Source organism: Danio rerio, chromosome 12, assembly GCF_049306965.1.
Source record: "Danio rerio strain Tuebingen ecotype United States chromosome 12, GRCz12tu, whole genome shotgun sequence".
NCBI classification, from domain to species: domain Eukaryota; kingdom Metazoa; phylum Chordata; class Actinopteri; order Cypriniformes; family Danionidae; genus Danio; species Danio rerio.
In genome coordinates this window covers 9,032,812-9,060,717 of record NC_133187.1, presented here as the reverse complement: position 1 = coordinate 9,060,717, position 27,906 = coordinate 9,032,812, and the positions used below count along the sequence as shown (strand labels likewise).

Here is a 27,906-nt window from a genome sequence, read left to right as displayed (position 1 = left end):
GAAGTCCAACCATTGTCTTGAGTTTCCCTCTTCCACTTTTTTGTTACACCCCCATAAAACAGCGCAAGAGAGAGTAAGCCAGCAACCTCATATAGCCACATGGCAGAATATAGACTATCAGTTTGAAAGCAGATCAGTTTGCAGATCATCCCAGGAGTGTGTGTGTGTGTGTGTGTGTGTGGAGCTGCTGTGGAGCGGTTGGAGCTCTTTGGAGGAACCCACTCATATGATGGCAAGTCACAAAGAGCCACTCTTCATGCCGCACTGATAATGTGAGTATATGTTTCTTCATGTGTTTCAGCATGTGTGTGTGTGTGTGTATGTGTGTGTGTGTGTGTGCACTTTAATGCACTGTAATGCTGCATGATGTTGAACCTGTGGGTGTACTGTACTTGTCTCTGTGAGCACAGACCTTAATTTAGATAATGTGGATAATGGGATATTAGAATACAGGGCAAACTTTTTTTTTTTGGACCAGAAAGGTATTATTGCTCTCGACTGTTCATGCGAGCAATTATGTATTATGAGTGTTTCAAATTGACTTGATGGCACGCTGTCATTTAAAACGTCAAATTAGAATAAAATGCATGTGATTAGACTAATAGAGTTGAGAATTTATATTAAATGCTTCTGTGTTTAGTTCATATATATTGGAATATTTAATATGATATATATATTGTTTTTGCTTAAGTATTTAAATAAATTGTGAATTTTAGGATTTATAAAAATGCCGAAATAAGAGAGTTCCATGTGTATATAAATGAATATATATACCCTCCTTTGATTTTTATTTTTATTTTTATTTTTTGCAATTTTTTCCAGATGATGTTTAACAGAGCAAGGACATTTTCACAGTATGTCTGATCATATTTTTTCTTTAGAAAAAAGTCTTATTTGTTTTATTACAGCTTGAATACAAGCAGTTTTACATTTTTTAAACACCATTTTATAGACAAAATTATTAGCCCCTTTAAGCTAATTTTTTTCTTTTTTTGATAGTCTACAGAACAAACCATCATTATACGATAACTTGCCTAATTACTCTAACCTGCCTAGTTAACCTAATTAACCTAGTTAAGCCTTTAAATGTCACTTTAAGCTGTATAAAAGTGTCTTAAAAAACATCTAGTAAAATGTTATTTACTGTCATAATGACAAAGATAAAATAAATCAGTGATTAGAAATGAGTTATTAAAAATATTATGTTTAGAAATGTGCTGAAAAAATCTCTCCGTTAAACAGAAATTGGGGAAACTGGGCTAATAATTATTAGCTTTCCTGTGATTTTTAAATGTATATATTTCCCAAGTGTTTCCCAACATATTTATAAGCATAATAGTTTTAATAACCAGTTTTGAAAATAACATTTAATAACATTGTTTTGAAAAACAATTTCGTTTTAACTTTGCCATGATGACAGAACTTAATATTTTACTATTTATTTTGCAAGATACTAGTATACAGCTTTATGTGTAATTTAAAGTCTTAACTAATTAGGTTAATTTAGCAAATTATTAATAATATTGACCTTAAAATTATTACAAAAACTGTAACGACACTGTAAACAATTATATGATCAATTAGTCATGACAATATACAGTTGAAGTCAGAATTATTCGCCCCCCTGTTTATTTTTTTGCCCAATTTCTGTTTAACGGAGAGAAGATTTTTTTCAAGACATTTCTAAACATAATAGCTTTAATAACTTATCTCTAATAACTGATTTATTTTATCTTTGCCATGATGACAGTACATAATATTTGACTAGATATTTTTCAAGACACTTCTATACAGCTTAAAGTGACATTTGAAGGCTTAACTATGTTAATTAGGGTAACTAGGCAGGTTAGGTTAATTTATAGGGCAAGTTATTGTATAATGATGCTTTGTTCTGTAGACTATCCAAAACAAATATAGATTAAAGGGACTAATAATTTTGTCCTTAAAACAGCTATTAAAAAATAAAAAACTGCTTTTATTCTAGCTGTAAAAAAAAAAATTAAGACTTTCTCCAGATGAAAAAATATTATCAGATATACTGCGAAAATTTCCTTGCTCAGTTAAACATAATTTAGGAAATATTTAAAAAAGAAAAACATCAACGGGAGGCTAATAATTCTGACTTATTGTCTAATATATATATATATATATATATATATATATATATATATATATATATATATATATATATATATATATATATATATATATATATATATATATATATATAATTATTATTAGGTTGTGATATTTACAAAATAATTTTCCAAAGTGCTTTTAAATGAGATTTTTTTAGTATATTTTTAAGCTTCATTTCAATCAACCTAATAAGTCCATTAAACTTATTTTATGTTAAGCTGACTTAAAACAGCTAGCGAAACTTATACAATGAAGTTAGAACATGACTAATTTATTTTAATACATTTAAAACTAGTTATTAAAACTATTTAAAACAATCCATTTACAAAAGCACTTGGGAAAAATATTTTTTTAAATCACTGGAAAGCTAATAATTATAAATAATAATACTAATATTTTTTCCTTCTGGAAACAGTTTTATTACTTCTAGTTTTAGCTGGAATAACATTTTTTGTAATAATTTTATGGTCAATATTATTAGTAACTTGCCTAATTAACCTAATTAGTTGAGACTTTAAATTGCACTAACAATAATACTAATACATTTTCCTTCTGGAGACAGATTTTTTATAGTTAAAGTACACTGTAAAAAAAAAAGTATGATCAATTAGTCCTGACAACATATGTTTTTAGTTTATTAACATATTAAACTAAGTTTATCATGTTATAACTTAATTTTATAAATTATGCAAGCTGTTTTAAGTCAGGTTAACATTTATCATATAAGTTCAATAGACACATAAGGTATATTTGATTCAGCTTAAAAATTTAAGGCATCCAGGTTTTTTTACAGTGTACTTTTGTTCCAGCCAAAACTATAAGAAATCTGTCTGCAGAAAAAAATATATATTATAGGAAATACTGTGAAAGTTTCCTTGCTTCACATCACTTAAGAGTTAAAACTTCAATACTAATTTTGCATTAAGCTAAAAATAGGGACACAATGAATTTCTCTACAGGCCATGGAATGCGGTCTCAATAATCCTTTTGTACATAAATGGGAAAATCAAACCGATTTGTTATTTCCCCCAAAAAAGCAGATAGGACAATAATTGCTTGCCAATACCAATAGCACAAATGCAAAAGTGCTTTGAAGGTGAGCATCTATAGAAAAGTAACACCTACACAAAATCACTAAGAAAAACGGCCTCCTACTCGGTTAAAAGAACAATTGCTGTTGTTGCGGAGTCTCCCACGGCTGGTCTTCAGATCTCAGCTGGCTCTGGAGCAGGTTTGTGTCCATTCACCCTCATCTAAATTTTTGTGGGCGTAACTTGACAGCTTGCTTTATGTCGTATTGTCATATGCCTGACCAGTATTGGGAGACATTCCATTCCTGGAGCGGATTTGTAAATTGGGTCATTTCCTCCTTTTATTTTTTCCCCTCCAAATGCGTAAAGAAGTTACAGCAATTCCTCTGACCTTTCTTTTTTCTCACTTATTGAGGCTCACTTTGGTTTTGGGAAAGAAAATAGATTCCATGATAAAATGACTTGATTAGATAGATAGATAGATAGATAGATAGATAGATAGATAGATAGATAGATAGATAGATAGATAGATAGATAGATAGATAGATAGATAGATAGATAGATAGATAGATAGATCTTAAAGTTGTTTTATACACATAGACGAAAGTGATGTGATCACAGTAGTACACACTTTTTGTGGAGTCAGATCAGTCTCAAAAATAATACGTTCAAAAATAAAACTCATTCATGCACAATTCAAAACAATTCACAAATTTACCTTCTAATTTACAAATTGTGTTTTAAATTCACGAACCAGATGTGCTTTTTTATAAATCGCATTTTAAATTTACGAATTGCGTTTTGAATTTGCAAATTGGATTTGGATATTTATAAATTGGTTTTTGAAATCACGAATTGCGTTTTGAATTTACAACTTAGATTTGCGTATTTATGAATAGCGTTTTGAATTTACGAATTGGATTTTGAATTTACGAATTGGATTTGCGTATTTATGAATAGTGTTTTGAATTTACAAATTGTGTTTTGAATTTATGAATAGGATTTGCATATTTATGAATAGTATTTTGAATTTACGAATTTCGTTTTGAACTGACTAATTGGATTTGCGTATTTATGAATTGTGGTTTAAATTTATAAATTGGGTTTTGAATTTACGAATTGGTTTTGCGTATTTATGAATTGTGTTTTAAATTTACGAATTATGTTTTGAATTTGAGAATTGCGTTTTGAATTTACGAATTGAATTTGCATATTTATGAATTTTGTTTTGAATTTATGAATTGCGTTTTGAATTTACGGATTAAATTTGCGTATTTATGAATTGCGTTTTGAAATTACAAATTGCTTTTTGAATTTTCGAATAGCATTTTGAATTTACGAATTGGATTTGCGTATTTATGAATTGTGTTTTGAATTTACAAATTGCGTTTTGAATTTACGAATTGGATTTGCTTAATTATGAATTGTGTTTTGAGTTTGCGAATTGCGTTTTGAATTTACGAATTGCGTTTGAATATAATGAATGTTAATGTATAGTATTTTAAATTTACAAATTGTGTTCTGAATTTACAAATTAGATTTGCGTATTTATGAATGGTGTTTTTAATTTATAATTTGCATTTGCGCATTTTTGTATTGTGTTTTAAATTTACAAATTGGATTTGCGCATTTATGAATTGTGTTTAGAATTTTCGAATGAAGTATTGTAAATGTAAATTGTGAAATGTTATATTTTTGAGAGTGATCTGGCTCCATAGTTAAGCTGCATGAGAGCAGTTTGTTTTGTGTGTTTGACAACAAATGCTTCAGAAAATCCCAGAATTATAAGCATTGGGTTTGGCAGTAATTGCAGCTTAAACATTTCAGAAAGCACTTCAAAAATCCCAATTCAAAAAATTGAGGTAGATCAGCAGCTAGTGAATTACATTTGACCCAAAGAGCTGAGATATTTTGTTAGATTCTATGTAGTTTTTTTTTTTTTTTTTTGAGTAATGTAATCCATGAATAAGACAATGTTGATTGTCTTTTTTTTTACAGTGTACACAGCCTAAATTTCGCAAATTATGTGCCTAGAAATTATTTGACAAATTAAGTAACCTGTAATAAAGATAAAGGTTGTAAACTGACCTATTTACTTAATTTGTGAGTACAGTTGTCTGATTTTGCCTTTTGCTGTGTGTGCCGATCTCACAGCCAACTTGATGAGTAATAGAGAACAATGAAACAGAGAGGAAAAACAATGCAAAGGCTGATGCAGAAGGATGTCATTCTATGTATCCTCAATGTGCAGAAGTCATTTGACCTCTCGAGACCTCGAGCACATGCAAGAAAGAAAGCTCTTGAATTCAGTGGCTGCCATGTGTGGGAGTCCATTACATTGAGACCATCATTCCCAGCAGGGACAGCCAGATCCCAGCTGCCAATGGGCATTCGGCGGGCCCGGCACGCTCTGCCAAAGCGGGCCGCTTCTGCACAGTGTGCAAACATTTTTGCATCTGTAGGCGTACAACAAAAGACACATGCATCTGAAGAAGTTTCCTTCTTTCATTTGTGGGGGAGGACGCAAGAATCCCTGAAAATGTGAAGCATTCAGATGCGCCAGTCAGTGGCAAAGATTGTCGCTGTTCTGTGCAAAATTGAGAGCTTTTGTGTGTCGAGCTGAGCTTTCTTCTGGAGCTGTCTTACAGTGACAATTGAACACTTAGTAATAGTAAAGTTCATATTATAGCAGCTGTGATCTTATTAGTGCAGCTATGAATATGAAAGATCCATAATGCATTATGTACACTATCAGAAACTTCGGATGTCAATGAGACAGTTATCCCCTTTAAAGGCGTAGTTCACCAAAAATAAATAGTTGTTAGTTTACTCACCCTCAACCAAGAGTATAGGTGAATTTCTACTTCAGTAGTTGAACCTTTTAGCTGCAAGTGTGGTCTTTGGGGATTTATGAAATGTAAGAAACAGAAACAAAAAAAATAAATCAACATAACTTTTTTAAAAAAACATATAGAATCTGAATTATTTCCCAGAGATGGGTTGCGGCTGGAAGGGCATCCGCTGCGTAAAAACGTGCTGGAATGGCGGTTCATTCCGCTGTGGCGACCCCAGATTAATAAAGGGACTAAGCCGACAAGAAAATGAATGAATAAATGAGAATCTGAATTAATTATCAAAAATTGCTTTTTGATAAATATACAGTTCAGAATTTACTTATTTGCTTACTAATTTACTTACTTATCTTAAGTGAATATGATTTTTACTTAATATTCTAAAGATTTTTGGTATAACAGAAATATCTATAATTTTGACTCATGTACAATTGCCATAAATATCCTGATGTAATGTAAGTTGTGGTCCATGCTCACATATAAAATAATTTTCAACACAATGAAAAAAAGTGTTTTTACTGATTTTGCCTGGTTTGGGGTGAATTGTACACTGTAAAAAAATACTGTAAAACATTTACATTAACTTACTGTAAGTTTAGGTTGCCAATACAACTGTAAATGCACAAGCACCTTGTAAATAAATAATTACAGTTGTGCTGTATTTTTTTACATTAAAATTACAATTGTAATTATTAATTTCTAGTCTTACTGGCAATCAAACTTGGCAGTTAGTTACTGTAATTCATACAGTAAATTGTAATTATTAATTTACACTGTGCTTATAAATTTACAGTCTTACTGGCAACCAAAATTGGCAGTAAATTACTGTAATTTTACAGTAATTTTTAATTTAAACGTATACTACTTATAAATTTACAGTCATAAGTTACTGTAATTTTACAGTAAATTGCCATTTTAATTTACACTATGCTTATAAATTTACAGTCACACTGGCAACCAAAATTGCCAGTAAGTTACTGTAACTTATAAAGTAAAGTGGAATTATTAATCTACACTGTGCTTATAAATTTACAGTCGTACTGGTAACAAAAATTGGCAGTAAATCACTGTAATTTATACAGTAAATTGGAATTATTATTTTGCAATGTGTTCTAAGATTTACAGTCATACTGGCAACTAAACTTACCAGTAAGTTACTGTAATTTTTACAGTATTTTTTTTTACCACAAAACCATGGCCAGTTTGAATCAGAACAATATTTCAGAACAATTGATTTTGCCTGGTTTAGGTTAATTGTACACTGTAATAAAAATACTGTAAAACATTTACAGTAACTTACTGGACATTTTGGTTGCCAGTACAACTGTAAATGCACAAGCAATAAATAAATAATTAATTAATTAAAATAAAAAATAAATAATTACAGTTGTGCTGTATTTTTTTACATTATAATTACAATTGTAATTATTAATTTCTAGTCTTACTGGCAATCAAACTTGGCTGTTAGTTACTGTAATTTATTCAGTAAATTGTAATTATTAATTTACACTGCTTATAAATTTACAGTATTACTGGCAACCAAAATTGGCAGTAAATTACTGTAATTTTACAGTAAATTGTCATTTTTAAATGTACACTGTGCTTATAAATTTACAGTCATATTGGCAATCCAAATTGGCAGTAAGTTACTATAATTTATACAGTAAATTGTATTTATTAATTTACACTGTACGTATAAATTTACAGTTGTACTGGCAACCAAAATTGCCAGTAATTTAGTGTGATTAAAAATTACAATAATTAATTGGCAAATTGTTTTTGCCAGTAAGACTTTAAATTTACAAGCACATTGTAAATAAGTAATTATAATTGTGCTGAATTTTTTTACATTACAATTGTAATTATTAATTTACAGTGTGTTTATAAATTTACAGTCTTACTGGCAACCAAAATTGGCAGTAAGTTACTGTAATTTTACAGTAAATTGTCATTTTTAGTTTATACTGTGCTTATAAATTTAGTCACACTGACAACCAAAATTGCCAGCATGTTACTGTAATTTATAAAGTAAATTGGAATTATTAATCTACACTGTGCTTATAAATGTACAGTTGTACTGGTAACCAAAATTGCCAGTAAATTACTGTAATTATACAGTAAATTGGAATTATTAATTTACAATGTGCTTATAGATTTACAGTCATACTGGCAACTAAACTTACCAGTAAGGTACTGTAATTTTTACAGTGCATTTTTTACCATAAAACCATGGCCAATTTGATTCAGAACAATATAAGTTGTGGTCCATGGTCACATATAAAATAATTCTCAACAAATTAAAAAATATAATTTTTTTTGTGTGGTTTTGACAAACTGTACACGGTTAAAAAAAACTGTAAAAACGTTACAACAATTAACAATAACTTATTGGCAATTTTGGCAACCAAAATTGGCAGTAAGTTACTGTAATTTATACAGTAATCTTTTACCGTGTATCATACAACTACAGCCAACTTGATCCAGAACAAAAGTTTTACTGTAAAAAAAAACTAATTAATGTGCCAAGGTTACTGCTCAACTAAAAAAAACTGTAGACCTACAAAAACAATTTCTGCCCTTTTTTCAGAGAGTGTACTGTGCGTCATAAATCTGTGACAGTTTTTATCTCAATGCAAATTCCTACAGCCTTGCAGAACAGTTAAAGGTCTTCTGCAGCCGATGCCTTTTGCAATTAATACATCCAGCAGAAACAGGCCCAGCTTCATTACCTCCTCATTATGGATGTTCAGGCACCGAACCGAGACAATGTTCAGGGGCTTCCCCCATTAACGGCGCCTGACACGTCCCTGTAATCAGTCTGGCCACTGTCTGTCACATTACCCCATGCAGTCTTTATTCACGGACAAGAAAAACAGCAGAGAGCCTGACAAACATGCAAAGCTGTTCGGCACTAAACGTCCACGGGTGATAATGTAACTGTGGCGTGTTGCTCGCTCAGGCTCTCTATTGAGCGTTTTGGTGATTTGCGGGGACGCACTCCAGTCAATATCTACTGAGATGTCATTATGACGACACGACCTCTTTACTAATTGCCTGCTTGAGCGACAGCGGCCATAAAAGATTCAGAGCGGACCGTGTGGACTAGAGGGGACCGCAGACAGGTTACGGATGCATGGAGACTATTTTAAATCATTGAAGGTCCACTCAGTTTAGGCTCATGACAGGCGTGGGGGCTGTGCTAAACAACTAATTAGACTTTTAGCTTTTTGCATACTTCTTAGAGGTCAACAGAAACCCTGGGCTTGTATTCACGAAATATTCGAAGAGTTCTCTAAATTACTGATAAAATTTTTCTTCTTGAAACCTATTCACAAAGAGGGTGAGACCTTTTGAAAACTTTTACTGGGGAAAAGTCTTAAAGTCTGTGTGGACCAGATGTTGCAGAGACTTTTATTTCAGTATGTTGATTTACTTCTGACTGATACTGAATATTTAGTAGGGGGCGTGGCTTTATCACATCATGCCCTTGTAATAAACTAGCAATAAGAAGGGCGTGGTTGGAAATACTGTGGCAGAAGTCAACAGAGAAGAACCGCCACTCCAAATGATGAAGCAAATATTCTGATTTTGATCGAAGATTACACAAATCAATTCAGTTGATTAACTTGCAAGGATTAATTGTAAGACTAAATATGAATTAACAATTAACCTAATCAATAACATTAACAATAAGTGCGCCAGCAAAATAAACATTGTATTTAATAATTTCCAGAGATTAATCCAAAAATTGTTGAAGATTTTATTTCAATATGATGATTTACTTCTGACTGAAACTGAATATTTAGTAGGGGGCGAAGCTTTTGCAAAATGTACTTGTAGTAAACTAACATCAGGAGGGGCGTGGTTATGAATATTGTGGCTCAAACTGACGTCAACAGATTAGGACCACCACTTCAAATGCGTAAGCCAGTGGTTCTCAAACTGTGGTACGCGGGCTTCCTTCTAGTGGTGCATAGAGGAATCAAATATGTCATATGTACATGCTACATATATTTAAAAATTTATCAAAATGATTTGTAGATGAATATGATGACATATAGCCTATATTTATGAGGTCCAGCAATCATTAAATGAAGTGGTCCAAATGTATTTAAATGTATTTTAATATCCTGTAAAAGGTGTAGAACCAAGAAAAGTTTGTCCAATCAAAACGCTCTGTAAAACCTCCGTTACACCTGTCAAAATATGTAATTGCATACTTCTACGCACCCTGTTCATTACACAGACAGTGTCAGGCAAACATCTACAACCAACCATCTTTTTTTATTGTTATTACTACCTGTACTAAATCTTTAAGTGTTCTTTGTGGTGAAGAATATGTAATGTATTGTAGTGATGTTGCCCAGAGCACATTCATACTTTCTGGAGGTGTGACTCTATATGGGACGTAGGCTTTCAGTGCTATCTGGCTAACTTTAGAATTTCCAAAGATCTCTTGCAGCTTTAATTTTTTAAGTCTAACAACTTTTTTTTTCCTGCATGGTTCACTTTTTACATTGTATAAATTCACAATTTAGGCTAAAACAAAAATCTTGCCACATTCAAATAAATATTTAAAATACAGCCCAAGTGTCACTAATAAAACAAGCTCACTCACCGGCCACTTTATTAGGTACACCTTACTAGTAATAGGTTGAACCCACTTTTGCCTTCAGAACTGCCTTAATCCTTCGTGGCAAAGATGAAACGTTTTTCCAATCTTCTATTGTCCAATTTTGGTAAACTTGTGCGAATTGTAGCCTCAGTTTCCTGTTCTTAGCTGACAGGAGTGGCAATTGGTGTGGTCTTCTGCTGCTGTAGCCCATCCGCCTCAAGGTAGGACATTTTGTGCGTTCAGAGATACTCTTCTGCATACCCCGGTTGTGACAAGTGGTTCTTTGAGTTACTGTTGGCTTTAAATCAGCTGAAATCAGTCTGGCCAATCTCCTCTGACCTATGGCATCAACAAGGCATTTGCGCCCACAGAACTGCTGCTCAATTGATATCTTCTCTTTTCTGACCTTTCTCTGTAAACCCTAGAGATGGTTGTGCATGAAAATCCCAGTAGATCAGCAGTTTCTGAAATAAACTGCACCAGCAACCATGCCACGTTCAAAGTCACTTAAATCACCTTTCTTCCCCATTCTGATGCTCAGTTTGAACAGCAGCAGATTGTATTGACCATGTCTACATGCCTAAATGCATTGAGTTGCTGCCATGTCATTGGCTGATTACAAATTTGCATTAACAAGCAGTTGGCAAGGTGTACCTAATAAAGTGGCCGGCTAGTGTATATGCTAATTGTTAGCCTCTTAGATGTGTGCTTTTTGTAAACAATTAGCAGAGACGTATATAAAAACTTTTAATTAACAGAATAGAATAATCATGGATGACAATGCAAATGTAAAAGATAACGACCAATGATCATACACACGGGGCGTCAGCTTCAACGCTTCCTATTTACTTTGAACTTTGAGTGACGTCAGGCGCTGCCGAACTGCATTGTGGATGCGTTGGCGCTGCTTCAGAGGCCTTGCTCGCTGCAGAAGTTGAGACTTGCTCAGCTTTTCAAAGCCGACGGAAGTGTCAGCCAATCAGATCTCTATATGCAAATACACCAGCTCAGACAGTGGCCTATTGCTGACTAATTTCATTGGCTGACACTGCTATGACGATCGCGTCAGCCCCAACTTCAGACACACCCTCTGTCAAGCGTTGACACTGAAGCCCCGTGTGAATGGGGTGTACCTTCTTGCCAAACTTCTTAAGGAAAGAAATACATTATTTAAAGCGTATTTCTAAGCTAATATTTTAAAAGCTATACCATCAAATATGTGTACTGAATGTTCATTCTGATGCAATTCACTCACAACAGCCATTTTAAGATTTAAGTTTTGATTTGGTCTTAGTGACTTAGGAGTCCTCTTCACTAACTTTTCACAGATTTAGAAGCTAGTTTTAACATCAAAATGTTTTATGAAATACTCTGTAGAAATTTAGGACTGGCACATCCATTCATTTGAAGATCTTCCAAATTATGAGCTACATTTAGCCTTGAGATGTTCTGTGAACATGGGCCCTGATCTGTACACTATAGCATCACAGTAATAGTATCCCTCCACCAGTGATAAGTGCATGCAGTGGCAACAGATGGCTTCATTTGTAATTTATTCAGACACTCTGATGGCGTTATGAGATCACAAACTGTTCACAAGCCATGCTTATGATGACAGCAACACGTTCTCAAAAATAGCCCGAGCTTGCATGGGTGGCGATAAAAATACTCATTGATTGACGGACAACAGGAAGCTATGGGGATTTTTTTTTATTGTACTATCAAAACAGGGGGCGTGATCTGAGGTTTCCTGTGTGTGGGGCCGATTTAGACTCCCATTCAAGCTTCTGTCAAGGTTGAAGAACACAAAAATGCTCAATTTATTGAACTGATAATGAGATACTCTTCAAAAAATGAGGATTATGCTCAGTCTAGACCAGGGGTGCCCAAACTTTTTCTTATAAAAAGCCAAAAAGCTAAATTAATTGAGGGTTGTTGGCCGAAAGTAAATTTATCGAACTGTATTACATTAAATTTGCCATAGGTAATTAATAATCCTTAAAAATACTATAAATCATTGCTTTCTATTAACTAATGCAGTATTTTAACAGTATTAACAATCCCATTTATAACAGAATGGAGTAAAATGCCATTGTTCTCTGTCCATAGATTGACAGTATTTACAGTATTTTTGAACATCTGATTAATTTACAACATCTAATTAAAACTTTTAATTTTAATTTGCTTATTTTTGTAGCTCAGCAATAAAACAATCAAAAAAGCTATGATATATTAAAAATGACCATCTCAGTTACAGGCATTCGCCCCAACCCCTTCCATCAGTCTCTTCTCAGACTGGATGGTGGGCCAAATCAAAGGTTACCACGGGCCAACGTTGGCCTGCTGGCCCTAGTTTGGGCATGTCAGGTCTAGAGAATATTTATTTTTGAAATTTGTAAAATTATTATTATTATTATTATTATTATTTATGGGAAACATGCTAGAATTATTACAGATATGATAACTGGAAAAATATGCAATAGCAAAATATGAAGAATTCTCTTTTAATAATAGGGATCATTAGACTTATTTGGAAATGAAAGTTGGCTTGTAACTATGCCAAAGCCATGTATTGTATGATATAAGTGAGTATATGTGACAACAGGGGGGGGGGGGGTGTTTTGTGATTTTGGGGCCATAAGCAATGCCTTGGTACAACAAAGTTCTAAAATGCACAATGTAAAAAAAATTACCTTAAATTCACAGTAATTACTAGATAATAACTGCATTACTTTTACAGTAAAATACTGTGTGTAAATTCACAACAAATTACTGAGGTAGTTAACAGTAATTTACTGTGATTTTGTTACGTTAAATCATCAGCCATACCGTGTGACTTCACAGTAGAAAGTAACGTCCATGACTGTGATTTCACAGTGTTATCTTGTAGATTTAACTATATTTTATTGTAAAGCAGGCTTTCCTCAGCTAGTCATTCTGACATTCACCCTGACTTTGAAATCATTTTGGATGTTTAACAGTGTTTGATTGTATGAATCAATGACTTTTGTTCCAGTTTATCACATCGTTTTGTTCATAAAAAAATATTTCATATTTCCATGTTAACCTTATAAAATTAAATAAAGGTTCAGTGCACCCAAAAATGAATATTTAGTATGACATGTCGTTTTAATAAAGGATGATTTTCTTTCAAGTTATTTTTGAAGATGTAACCAATCTGCAATAACATTCTATTATTTATAAATATCAAAAAAAAATCCCAAAACTAACATGAAAGTTCATTAATGTATTAATGTCTATGTTGGATGAAATAAAAAGAGTTTAAATTTCTATTACTAACATGTAAAAGATATCAATAATATCCAGCTGCAGGCCCACAGAACGACACATGTTTTAGGCACACACAATCGGCAAACTATTTATGGTTACGACGAATGTTAAAGTTATTAACGTCTTCTTGGACATCGTCATCGATATATTTTGATTTGGTTAATAAATATTGTACACAATAAACAATAGTGTTTACTTTATTTCACAGATATTGCGATCGAGAATATATATATATATATATATATATATATATATATATATATATATATATATATATATATATTATACTAACAGCTGTGACAGTTTAGTAAAAGATAGTTGTTTATAATCAGATAAACAATCAGTTAAGATAACCAGTTAATAAATATATATATATATATATATATATATATATATATATATATATATATATATATATATATATATATATATATATATATATATATATATTGTTTGAATGATTAACTATAGAAATTCATTTTAATGTGACACATTATTGTTTGCTTTTTATATTTTACAACAGTGATTTTAACCAGGTATGATAATATTAAGATCCTGAATTAGTTTATTAAACATAATCCTACAATTACAGTCTATTATGTTTTCTTTGTGTTTGTGGACACATGATTAAATCATAAGTGTCTTCAGCCAATTACTTTTATTTAAATAATTTGAGTTCAGAAACTGCAGAGATGTTAAAATAATCGTTATGATATAATAAAATGACTGAAATGGGAAACCATATTTGCGAAATTCAATAGGTGGTGATAATGCTAAAGAGTTAGTTACTATATATGGTTTGCCTAAATCGTTTGTGCTAGAATGTGTGTGCCTGAAGCTGTGTTATGCAGTTCTGCAGCTAGATATATCTTAAAGATATAGCCATTTTTACAGTAAATTGCTGTAATCATGCAAATTTGATTGATTTCACAATAAAATTCTGAATGCAACGCATTACTGTGAACTTTTACAGTTAAATCCTGTAAAGTAATACTAATGTATTTTACTGTGAAAAGTTACAGTAACATGTTGTGAAAATTAGATTTTTTTTTACAGTGCACCTTTTGTGTATCATTCGATCTCCTTGTCTTTTTTCTTAATGCAAAAATTAATAACATGTAAAGCACCTTGTAAAACTTTTAAAACAATTTCTTTACTTGGGATGAATTCACAACTAAAAACAATAAATGAACTATTTCATTTTTAAAACTAAATCTTTATTGATTTGACTGCTCCAAGATTGAAGTCGCAGATGTAATAAGTACGTTAAAACTAAAAATTTTAGACCCTCACTATACAAAATATGATTAAAAAAACAATGTAATATATAATTTATACGTATCATTTATACTTCTAGGCATGTATTTGGGGGCCCTCAGATTTCATAGGGCCCTAAGCGGCTGCTTACCTTGCTCATTATTAGTTAAATCCGCCCCTGTGTGACAAAAAGTTCAGGATAAAACAAATTGCTTATACTGTCATGACTGGATATTGAAAATATAGAGGATATGATCATATTTATTGTTCCTCTCATGCTTGGAAAAAGAGTTGAAAATGTTTTAACAGTATACACATTATAAAGAGTAGAATTTGTGCTCATTTAAAATTATATTTTTTTATGAGTTGTGTAATCGCAAATACAATTGAAACTTATAAGATCAAGATGGGGCGATCCATAAATATATTTAGAAAAATACGTTTCCAAATCAATGCCAAAAATAAACCACAGATTGCTCCTCAAAGTACCTCTTTATTGAACAGACAAAGAACTGGTTTGTCTTGGTGTAAACAATGTTTTTATAATCTGAATTTAATTTAAAAATCCAGTATTAAATGTAAACAGTTGTTGGTGCCAAACAAAACTAATTTCACTATAATATTTAAAGCGTATTTAACATGCTGACCAAATGCTGATGAGGTTATTTAACCACATCTAATATCACTCATTTATAACAATATACAAAGATTTAGCTCTCAAATAAAAACACCTCAAAGCATTTTGCAGTGTCAGTCTGCGGTAACGGGACATATACTGCCCCCTGTCCATATGATAGGCTATGACAAACCCACGCAGGGCTGAAATAATAAACCCCACGAAATGTAAAACAGAACATCTACAGTATGTATATTCGTACTTACAGTTGCAGGCAGCATAATATTAAATCAGTTTAACTGAATTAAACTAATATAATTTTACATAGACTTTACTATTTACATTTTTAAACCCGCTACATCAATTTGCGTATTCAGATGTAGGATCTCACCCCACAAACAGCAGCGCACAGTTCTAGTGTCTGCTATATTATTCCATCTGTAATCCATCAGGCTTTCATTTTTTAAATGTTTAGCTACAAAAGGGGATTACGCAGGTGAGGGAATGCAAACGGATAGAATTAACACAGCCTATGCTTGTGAAATCCGGCTTATTTTGGAGAATTAAGTCTAGATGATAACAGGGCTTTATATATTTTAAAGGCTGTATGCTAAATGGTGTCAAGTCTTTATAGTTGTGCGACCATCTACGCACAGTCATACCGGCGGTCTATGATGTGTGGGATGTCGGAAGTTCAATGGAAGAGTTTTTTTCCAGAGATTAAAATGTATGCCCTGAAAACACACTATTTTGAGCATTCCAACAGTCATAACTTGTACAAAAATTGAGTTATGACTTGACTATTAGGCTAATCACTGGCAACCGTGCCGCGCGCTCAAAAGCGGACTAGTCTGTTGCGCGGAGTTTGAAAAATATAACACACGTGATTTTTCCATCCTATTCTATGAACTTCTGAGGATTTAGTCAAGGCAACAGCACAAATGGCTTATATGAAAATGTAAAAAATTATTACATGAGGTAGAATAAGCTATTAGGTGACAGTTTGTCCACCAAGGCGCACCTAAATAAAACAGGCTAGCCTTTTATTGTGATGTTGTGAAATAATAATACGTATTATTTTACAATAATTACATAATAATTGCAATACTGTGGTTATTTTCACTTTCTTGCATTATATTTCACTCTGAGATGTGAGTTTGGACATGCGTTTAATGTGAATTGATTATGCACAACCTAAAATAAATAAAATCATTGGCTCAAATTCCGACCTAAGTTCCCTCCTCCCCCGTATATCTTACTAAGTGCAGTTTCTAAACCCACGGGGGGAATTCAGTTCTATCGTCTTTTTTATTTGGTCGCATCTTTAAACCTCACAGCGGAAAGTATTTCTATATTTACGTATACAGGCATTTACATTTGGAAAGTTTTAGTTGTTTGGTCTGCAGTTTAGTAGTGATAGAAATGCTTAACTAATTAAACTATAATAAGCAATTCTGTGTTTTTAATATAATAATAATTATAATAATAATAATTAAAAATAATTCAAAGCCTTGCGCAAAATGTGCTGTATTCTGAGCTATCCAGTACGGAATTGACGATTTAACATGATGTACTAGAGGATAATAAAATGACAATATATTGGTCTAAATTTAGAATAACAAATAAACACACTTTCCAGTAGTTTTCTATATATAGTAACACAGTTACTAAAAACGTTTCCCTCTTTCCAAAACCATGGGGTCTATTCAAATAGATGTAGCACACTTTCCGACTGCCATTGAAGCAAAGGTAGAAATTCCGTCATTTGATTGTGGTTTTCTGATGCTTGCTGAGCCGCGTCTCTTTGCTCGGCAACACTCGCTAGTTTCCGATGCTCAATTTCCGGAATATGCTCCATAAATGGACGAAGGGGTGTAGATGTTTACCGGATAAAACCATGTATGGCATTGAAATAAACCGGAATTCCTGATTGAGAATGTTATGTTGTATCAAAACGGAAGCGTTTTCATTTAAAATGCAGCATCTTTCAGCACTAAAAACGCATTGCTTGTGTTATCTTGCAGATTAAAATCATTTAAAACATATAACAACGCGCCTTTTTTAATTTCCCCTCCCAGCTCGTTGGTTTTCATGCACGAGCGCCCGTACAGAAAGGATTCTCCATTGACAAGTATTACCTCAACGCGTCACAGTGCCCGCAACCAATCAGAACGCGCAGCGCTACTTTTCTTTTGCCATCCAGTCCTTAAATGGTCAGTGACGTGTCACCGCATTGATAGGCTCTCCATAAATACATACTACCACTAGCAGCTCCGCAAGGATCTGTCATTCAGCAACACAGAGCCGTCAGATGGCATCACAGTGAACGCTAAACTCACTGATCACTGACAGCTTTCCACATGTAACGCTTCGTGCGCGCGTTCGCACAGACACAACACATTCTGTGAACATCCGAGCGAGTGCTTCTTAGGACTTCACGATGACAGCTAAAACTTTGGAGAAAGCCCCTGTGAGTCTCGGTGGCTTTGTGCACCCTCTTGCCGATAGCATCTATTCGGTGGACGAGCTTGCCACAACACTGCCAGCCTCTGTGACTATATATAACGATTTAGGAGGACATTACGAGCAGATAAACGCAGGAGGTAAGAACGATGCGCGCGTCTCAGTCACGTGCTGTCTGTTTATATATCGTTAGAGAGCTAATGATTTCATGTTGGTAGTTTAAAAACATTGAAAGCGTGCGTTTGCTGTGTTATATGTTTAAAGGGGTAAACTGAAGTTCGTTGCCGGTGTTGGGCAAAAAAAGTAATGCATCCAAATTTAAGCCTATCTTTCTCTGTAAAAAAGCAAAAATAACATGACATACTTTCATTAATGAGTAAAAAAAGAACTTAAGATTGTAATACTATATTACTTTCCTCCCTGACACTTTTTGTTGAATAGCTTTTTAAAATTAAAGTGACAAGTGCAAAAAAGTTGTCCATCATTATTTTACAGTTGTCAGATGTTTACAGATTTTACTAAAGATTCATTCATTCTTTCATGATTCATTCTTTCGTGTGTGTCTAACTGTGCATTTTTCCCTCTTCCAGATGGCCTGATTAACGGGGATATGAGCACGGAGAAGCGCGCCCTCGACTTAGCCTACTCCAGCAGCTTCGCGCAACCAGCTGGCCCTCGCAACCAAACTTTTACCTACATGGGAAAGTTTTCCATCGACTCCCAGTACCCGGGAAACTGGAACCCAGAGGGCGTGATCAACATCGTGAGCGCGGGGATCCTGGGCATGACCCAGCCATCCTCAGCATCCTCGTCACCTGCATCCTCAGTCTCCCCCAGCCACTTCTCCAGCACTCTCAGCTGCACCATGGCGCAGAACCAAGCAGACATGGAGCACATCTACTCCCCCCCGCCGCCCTACTCTGGATGCGGAGAGGTCTATCAAGACCCGTCTGCGTTCCTTTCCACCTCCACCTGTCCCATCTCATATCCTCCGCCATCCTACTCCTCTCCAAAGCCAAACGCCGACTCTGGGTTGTTCCCTATAATCCCGGACTACGCCGGCTTTTTCCAACCTCCGTGCCAGAGGGACATGCAGTCGATGCCCGACCGCAAACCGTTCTCCTGCCCGCTGGACTCTTTCAAATTACCGCCTCCTCTAACCCCCCTGAACACTATCAGGAACTTCACGCTAGGGGGACCAGTGCCTGACGGACCCCGGCTACCCACAGCTTACACTCCGCAGAATTTGCCCCTCAGGCCAATCCTGCGTCCAAGGAAATACCCCAACAGACCCAGCAAGACGCCCGTGCACGAGCGGCCCTACCCCTGTCCGGCGGAGGGCTGCGACAGGCGCTTCTCGCGCTCGGACGAACTTACCAGACACATCCGCATCCACACCGGCCACAAACCCTTCCAGTGTCGGATATGCATGAGGAACTTTAGTCGCAGCGACCACCTGACGACCCACATTCGCACGCACACCGGCGAAAAGCCGTTCGCCTGCGACTTTTGCGGGAGAAAGTTCGCGAGGAGCGACGAAAGAAAGAGACACACCAAAATCCACCTGCGACAAAAAGAGCGAAAGTCCTCCTCGTCGTCCACAGGAGTGTCCAGCTCAGAGCGCGGCGTCGCCACGAGCATCTGCTCGTCCAGTTCAAACCAGTGAACTTTCAACTGGACCGTGCAATATCCAACACTATGTAGGCAATACAATAATGCACCGTTCGTGTTTTATTAAAACTGGGTGGACTGATGAGGTGAAATCAAACCACAGTGCCAAACATGGACACTTTCTTTGCGCACACTTTTAGTAAAGGTGATGCAAAGTTGTTTTTAAATGCCTCAGTCGCATGCTGACTGACCCAAACGCACTTTGTTTGAATATTTAGGCCAATTAATTTAATAATAATAATAAAATAACCTTAGATAGCACGTGGGAGAATTGTGTCTTAGATTTTAAAAGTTGGAAAGTGGAGTGCTTACGTTTTTTTAAAAGTTAATTTAAACAAACTAAACTTTCAAGGAGGTGTCTAACATCACTATTTTCTCCCATCGTCGTGCCTTTCGTCCGTTCATCTTGTACAGAGAGGCGTGGATGAAATTGTACATTAGCCTTTAATATGAAAGTTTTGGAAGATATATTTTTGTACAAACTGTTTTGTGTCGTGCTTAAACATGGATGTATATAGCTGAACTATATCGTTTGTTCTGTGGTTGTTTGGACTGTTATACATGTATTTGTTATGAAGTGACTAACGCGGGTCAATAATGTCCTACTTTGTCAACTTGAAAATAATAAACAACACATGAATTGTGAACTTGTTTAACTGTCTGCAACTCATTTTTATTACATATTTTTTTAAAAAGGGGGGAAATAAAGGGAAAAAGCGAATTAGAATTGAAGGGACATTCCCGTTTTGGCATCACTGAGCTCTGACTCATTGTAAGGTCCAGCGCCCACACATGTTGTTTACAAATGCTGGAAGAGTGTGAATATTCACAGCCCTCTTATTGTTCAGGCAACATTTTTGATGGGGAATATGAATAATCGGAGTTAGTTAGGAACAATATATGAACATAAAATGATTCACTTTATGATTTACTGATTTGACACAAAATTACAACACATTATGACCACTCTTTACAGTGTAGCCTATAAGGTGTGAAAAAATAACTGACAAATAATTGTTGCCACTGTATGAGTCTTTGTGGTTTTATGTGGTTGAAGGTTTACCAACCCCCGCGTTTAGAGTTGGGACAACCCCATATTGAGCTTCATAAAATGTACATGATGACAACATGTACAATGTAATGAATTGTGATTAAAAATAGCTCAATATTAGATAAATTATTTTTTTTAAACGGCAGTTTCTTTGTTATTAACTCTAAGCATTAATGAAATATGTCAAATTTGACTTGTACATACGCACCACATTCAAAACAAATGTCTCTTGGTGCTTGTTCAGACTACCTATTTAAAATGAGTTGAAACAATTCCTAGGATTTTTTTGGGTACAACATAGTTGTTTTATGTTCAATCCTACATTCCTAAAAATAAAACAGTTAATTGGTTTGTGTTGAAGCAAACATGAAGCAATTGTGTAGAGCCCAGCATTTTTTACTGTGCATGCACTATTATTTTTACAGTGGGTTGCAGCTGGAAGGGCATCTGGATAAGTTGGCGGTTCATTCCGCTGCGTGGCAACCCCTGATGAATAAAGGGACTAAGCTGAAGGAAAATGAATGAATGAATGCACTATTATTGACAGATAAGGAGACGCATATTGAATTATAATTTTTATTCTTCAGTGTTTCTACTCTTCAAGATGGTTGTTGACCATTCTGCCACAGAACAATATCTGTTTACCTAAAGGATCTTTTAGCCTGAAAAAAAAAGAATCAATCATCTAAACATCTTCTTGTGGAAATGTTCCAGAGATGACTCTTAGTGGAACTTCCTTTTACAAAGGACTACTAACTTTGTATACACCATATATTTTAAACAGGTTTGCTAATGTATTTTAATGTACCCCATTTTAAAGATTAATATTTGTATCCATTTCTCAGTGAATATGGGTAATATATATATATATATATATATATATATATATATATATATATATATATATATATATATATATATATATATATATATATATATATATTCATTTGAAATGGATATATATATATGTTCATTTGATCAAAACAGATTTATTAAAAAGATATATTTATTAAAATAATATTTTAGGCGCTAAACAATTGAAATAGTTAGAAAAAGATAATGCAATTAAATTCAAGCTAAATATTGCAAAAAAAAAAGTACAAACCACAACAATTCAACAAAATTGTATATATTTTTTCTTTCTCTTGATTTTTGCTATTTTTGAAAATCATATTTAGGTTTTTTTTTAAATTTGAGATACTAACTTTCAAACTTTTATTGTGAGTTATTTTGTTAGATTAGCTCCAAATTTGGCTTCAGTATCGACTAAACTAATGCATATGCACAAATATAATATTGTAAAGCATCCTATAGAAAACATTAATTTAAATGAGAGATTTTTGGGGGGTCTACTTATATATGCTGAGCACTGTAAACATAGATTTTATATATTAAAACTTCACAGACAAAAAAACAGCACTGAACAAAAGCTGAGCCTAGCAGAGGAGCGTTTGAGCACTTCCCGCTCTGCTTGCAGATCCAGGTGTATTGAAAAGGCCCTGAGGGGATGTAGGAAAGCATGATAAGAAATTATTTAAGAATCCTTATAAGAGAATCTTATCTTTACTTCTAGGCATGAAACACTTGCCAGCCTCCTACATTAACATTACATTCATATATTTACAGATGTGTGGGAAATTTGACGCCACACTAGACATTAATATGTCTGTAAACACTCACATTGAAAGTCTAACTTTAAAGTGGATTTCACACAAGTCTGAGGCGTAACATATTTCAAATGAACTGAATCGTTATAATTAGTGATTGCAAAACTCAGAGGTGTAAATGATCCACTTAAAGGGATAGTTCACACACAAAAGAAAACACTTATTTACTCAGCCTCAGTTTCTTCAGTTTCTTTCTACTGTTAATAAAACTATAGTAGGAACACTGAAAAACAATATTGCTGCAAATAATTTCTATGGATTGAATTTAAACTAATTAAATTTACTAACGTTCAACTTAATTTGTTTAAATTCAGCCCAAATAAATTGTTTACAATGTCTTAACCTAAAAATAATTTAGTCAATCCAAGGATTCATCTTTGAATATATATATTTTTTTCTGTGAAGTAAATGGGTTTAAATCTTAAACATTTTTCTAAATATCTTCTTTTGTATTTAACAAGAAACACTTGAAGGTTTTTAAAGAAGTACAGGGTAAATGAATGATGACAGAATTTTCAGTTTTGGGCAAGCAATGTCTTTAAGATATAGGATTAAGATGTTTAGATTTCTGCTTTCCTCTTAATAAATGTTCCTCATATAACAGTTATGCCATGTATACATTCACTATTCACACAGGGCAAGTGTTAATGAAACCTATGGGTCGCATAGGCTTGGAATAAACATGAAAACGTTGTGTTTGCAGTCTCAAGAGGAAAACAATATATAAACAAAACAACTTTAACGACGGATCAGAAGTCCATTCCAGTGTTACAGGGATAGTTCACCCTAAAATGAACATTTTAGTCTCTATTTACCTTCTCTCAAGTGTTTTAAATCCTTCATGAGTTTCTTTCTTTGGTTGAACAAATGAAGATAAATTTTGAAGAAAGATGAAAACCATTGACTTCCATAAATACTGAAGCTAACGGTTACAGCTTTCCAACATTTTTCAAAATATCTTCTTGTGTGAAAAACAGAAAAAGAGCTTCATATAGGCTTGAAAAAAAGTAAGGGACGAATAAATGATGACAGAATTTTAAATTTTGTGTGAACTACCCCTTTAAGATAAGACTAGAATTTTTAGATTTCTGCTTTCCTTTAATAAATGTTCATCATATGTAGTGGATAACAGTTACAGGAACATGATTAACTTAGTTTAATATGTTACAAATTTAAAAAAAAAAAAAAACAGTGGTCATGCCTTATTGACCATATACGTATAACAAATAATAACTGTTCACTATCACTGTTTTCATGTATGCAAGTGTGACATTGACATTAAGCAAACAATTTTCTTGTAGATTTTCTTGAACATAAGACAAAGTCAAATGATTTAAATACATTTTAATATACTTTATAGGTAAAAAATATAATCAGTACATAAGAATTAGTGTTTGTGTAGAGTCTTTTAAAATAAATTAAGCAAGATTTTATATATGGTGCACTTATACAAGAGTAAATGCTTTTCTTTTAGACATGTATACATTCATTGTTGACACGCAAGGCCAAACAAAGTGTTGATGAAGCCTATGGGTCGCACAGACTTGGAATGGACGTAAAAATGTAGTGTTAGCAGTCTCAAGAGGAAAAATATATATAAACAAAACAACTTTAAGGACGGATCAGAAGTCCATTCCAGTGTTACAGGGATAGTTCACCCTAAAATGAACATTTTACTCTCTATTTACATTCCCTTAAGTGTTTTAAATCCTTCATGAGTTTCTTTATTTGGTTGAACAAATGAAGATACATTTAGAAGAAAAATGAAAACCATTGACTTCCATAAATATGAAGCTAACGCTTACAGCTTTCCAACATTTTTCAAAATATCTTCTTGTGTAAAAAACAGGAAAAAAAGCCTCATATAGGCTTGAAACAAGTAAAGGACGAACAAATGATGACAGAATTTAACATTTTGGGTGAACTATCCCTTTAAGACTAGAATTTTTAGATTTCCGCTTTCCTTTAATAAATGTTCCTCATATGTAGTGGATAACAGTTATGTCTACACTGCAAAATAACACAATCTTTAAGCTGAATCAAATTAACCTTGAGTCATAAGAACTTTTATTACAACAAACTGACCTAAAACAGCTTGAGTAACTCATAAAATAAAGTTGGAACAAGATAGTTTTTTCGTTATTTGTTACATTTTAAACTATGTTGTCATGCCTTATTGACCATATACGTATAACAGTGTAATAATAACTGTTCACTATCACTGTTTTCATGGATGCAAGTATGAAATTGACATTAAGCAAACAATTTAAATCTAATCTTGGAGATTTTCTTGAACATAAGACAAAGTCAACTGATTTAAATACATTTTAATATACTTTATAGGTAAAAAATATAAACAGTACATAAGAATTAGTGTTTGTGTAGAGTCTTTTAAAATAAATTAAGCAAGATTTTAGTATAGATATATGGAGTGCACTTATACAAGAGTAAATGCTTTTCTTTTAGACATGTATACATTCATCATTCACACGCAAGGCCACAAAGTGTTGATGAAGCCAATGGTTTGCATAGGCTTGGAATGGACGTAAAAATGTAGCGTTTGCAGTCTCAAGAGGAAAACAATATATAAACAAAACAACTTTAAGGACGGATCAGAAGTCCATTCCAGTGTTACAGGCATAGTTCACCCTAAAATGAACATTTTAGTCTCTATTTACCTTCTCTCAAGTTTCAAATCCTTCATGAGTTTCTTTCTTTGGTTGAACAAATGAGGATAAATTTTGAAGAAAGATGAAAACCATTGACTTCCATAAATACTGAAGCTAACGGTTACAGCTTTCCAACATTTTTCAAAATATCTTCTTGTGTGAAAAACAGAAAAAGAACCTCATATAGGCATGAAACAAGTAAAGGACGAACAAATGATGACAGAATTTAACATTTTGTGTGAACTACCCCTTTTAAGATAAGACTAGAATTTTTCGATTTCCGCTTTCCTTTAATAAATGTTCCTCATATGTAGTGGATAACAGTTATGTCTACACTGATTTGTAAACTTAATCAAATTAACCTTGAGTCATATGAACTTTTATTATATTAAACTGACCTAAAACAGCTTGAGTAACTCATAAAATTAAGTTGGAACATTATTAACTTAGTTTAATAGGTTACAAATAACGAAACAATCTATGTTGTCATGCCTTATTGACCATATACGTATAACAGTGTAATAATAACTGTTCATTGTCACTGTTTTCATGGATGCAAGTCTGAAATTGACATTAAGCAAACAATTTAAATCTAACCTTGGAGATTTTCTTGAACATAAGACAAAGTCAAATGATTTAAATACATTTTAATATACTTCATAGGTAAAAAATATAAACAGTACATAAGAATTAGTGTTTGTGTAGAGTCTTTTAAAATAAATTAAGCAAGATTTTATATGGTGCACTTATACAAGAGTAAATGCTTTTTTTTTTAGACATGTATACATTCATCATTCACACGCAAGGCCACAAAGTGTTGATGAAGCCTATGGGTCGCATAGGCTTGGAATGGACGTAAAAATGTAGCGTTTGCAGTCTCAAGAGGAAAACAATATATAAACAAAACAACTTTAAGGACGGATCAGAAGTCCATTCCAGTGTTAAAGGCATAGTTCACCCTAAAATGAACATTTTAGTCTCTATTTACCTTCTCTCAAGTTTCAAATCCTTCATGAGTTTCTTTCTTTGGTTGAACAAATGAGGATAAATTTTGAAGAAAGATGAAAACCATTGACTTCCATAAATACTGAAGCTAACGGTTACAGCTTTCCAACATTTTTCAAAATATCTTCTTGTGTGAAAAACAGAAAAAGAGCTTCATATAGGCATGAAACAAGTAAAGGACGAACAAATGATGACAGAATTTAACATTTTGTGTGAACTACCCCTTTTAAGATAAGACTAGAATTTTTAGATTTCTGCTTTCCTTTAATAAATGTTCCTCATATGTAGTGGATAACAGTTATGTCTACACTGATTTGTAAACTTAATCAAATTAACCTTGAGTCATATGAACTTTTATTATATTAAACTGACCTAAAACAGCTTGAGTAACTCATAAAATAAAGTTGGAACATTATTAACTTAGTTTAATAGGTTACAAATAACGAAACAATCTATGTTGTCATGCCTTATTGACCATATACGTATAACAGTGTAATAATAACTGTTCATTATCACTGTTTTCATGGATGCAAGTATGAAATTGACATTAAGCAATCAATTTAAATCTAACCTTGGAGATTTTCTTGAACATAAGACAAAGTCAAATGATTTAAATACATTTTAATATACTTCATAGGTAAAAAATATAAACAGTACATAAGAATTAGTGTTTGTGTAGAGTCTTTTAAAATAAATTAAGCAAGATTTTATATGGTGCACTTATACAAGAGTAAATGCTTTTCTTTTAGACATGTATACATTCATTCACACGTAAGGCCACAAAGTGTTGATGAAGCCTATGGGGCGCACAGGCTTGGATTGGATGTAGAAACGTAGTGTTTGCAGTCTCAAGAGGAAAAAATATATAAACAAAAAAACTTTAAGGACGGATCAGAAGTCCATTCCAGTGTTAAAGGCATAGTTCACCCTAAAATGAACATTTTAGTCTCTATTTACCTTCTCTCAAGTTTCAAATCCTTCATGAGTTTCTTTCTTTGGTTGAACAAATGAGGATAAATTTTGAAGAAAGATGAAAACCATTGACTTCCATAAATACTGAAGCTAACGGTTACAGCTTTCCAACATTTTTCAAAATATCTTCTTGTGTGAAAAACAGAAAAAGAACCTCATATAGGCATGAAACAAGTAAAGGACGAACAAATGATGACAGAATTTAACATTTTGTGTGAACTACCCCTTTTAAGATAAGACTAGAATTTTTAGATTTCTGCTTTCCTTTAATAAATGTTCCTCATATGTAGTGGATAACAGTTATGTCTACACTGATTTGTAAACTTAATCAAATTAACCTCGAGTCATATGAACTTTTTTATATTAAACTGACCTAAAACAGCTTGAGTAACTCATAAAATAAAGTTGGAACATTATTAACTTAGTTTAATAGGTTACAAATAACGAAACAATCTATGTTGTCATGCCTTATTGACCATATACGTATAACAGTGTAATAATAACTGTTCATTATCACTGTTTTCATGTATGCAAGTGTGACATTGACATTAAGCAAACAATTTAAATCTAACCTTGGAGATTTTCTTGAACATAAGACAAAGTCAAA

At 33.3% G+C, this 27,906-nt stretch overlaps 1 protein-coding gene across 2 annotated transcripts; it reads left to right on the top strand.

Annotated features, from left to right (window-relative positions):
- Positions 1-101: 101 nt before the first annotated feature.
- egr2b (early growth response 2b) lies at positions 102-20,586 on the top strand. 2 transcript variants are annotated; one of them, XM_021480019.3, is made up of 2 exons: positions 102-272; positions 18,855-20,586. In XM_021480019.3, exon 2 carries the CDS (start codon positions 18,875-18,877, stop codon positions 19,928-19,930), a length of 1,056 nt encoding a protein of 351 aa, XP_021335694.1. In that variant the 5' UTR covers positions 102-272; positions 18,855-18,874; the 3' UTR covers positions 19,931-20,586.
- Positions 20,587-27,906: the final 7,320 nt, after the last annotated feature.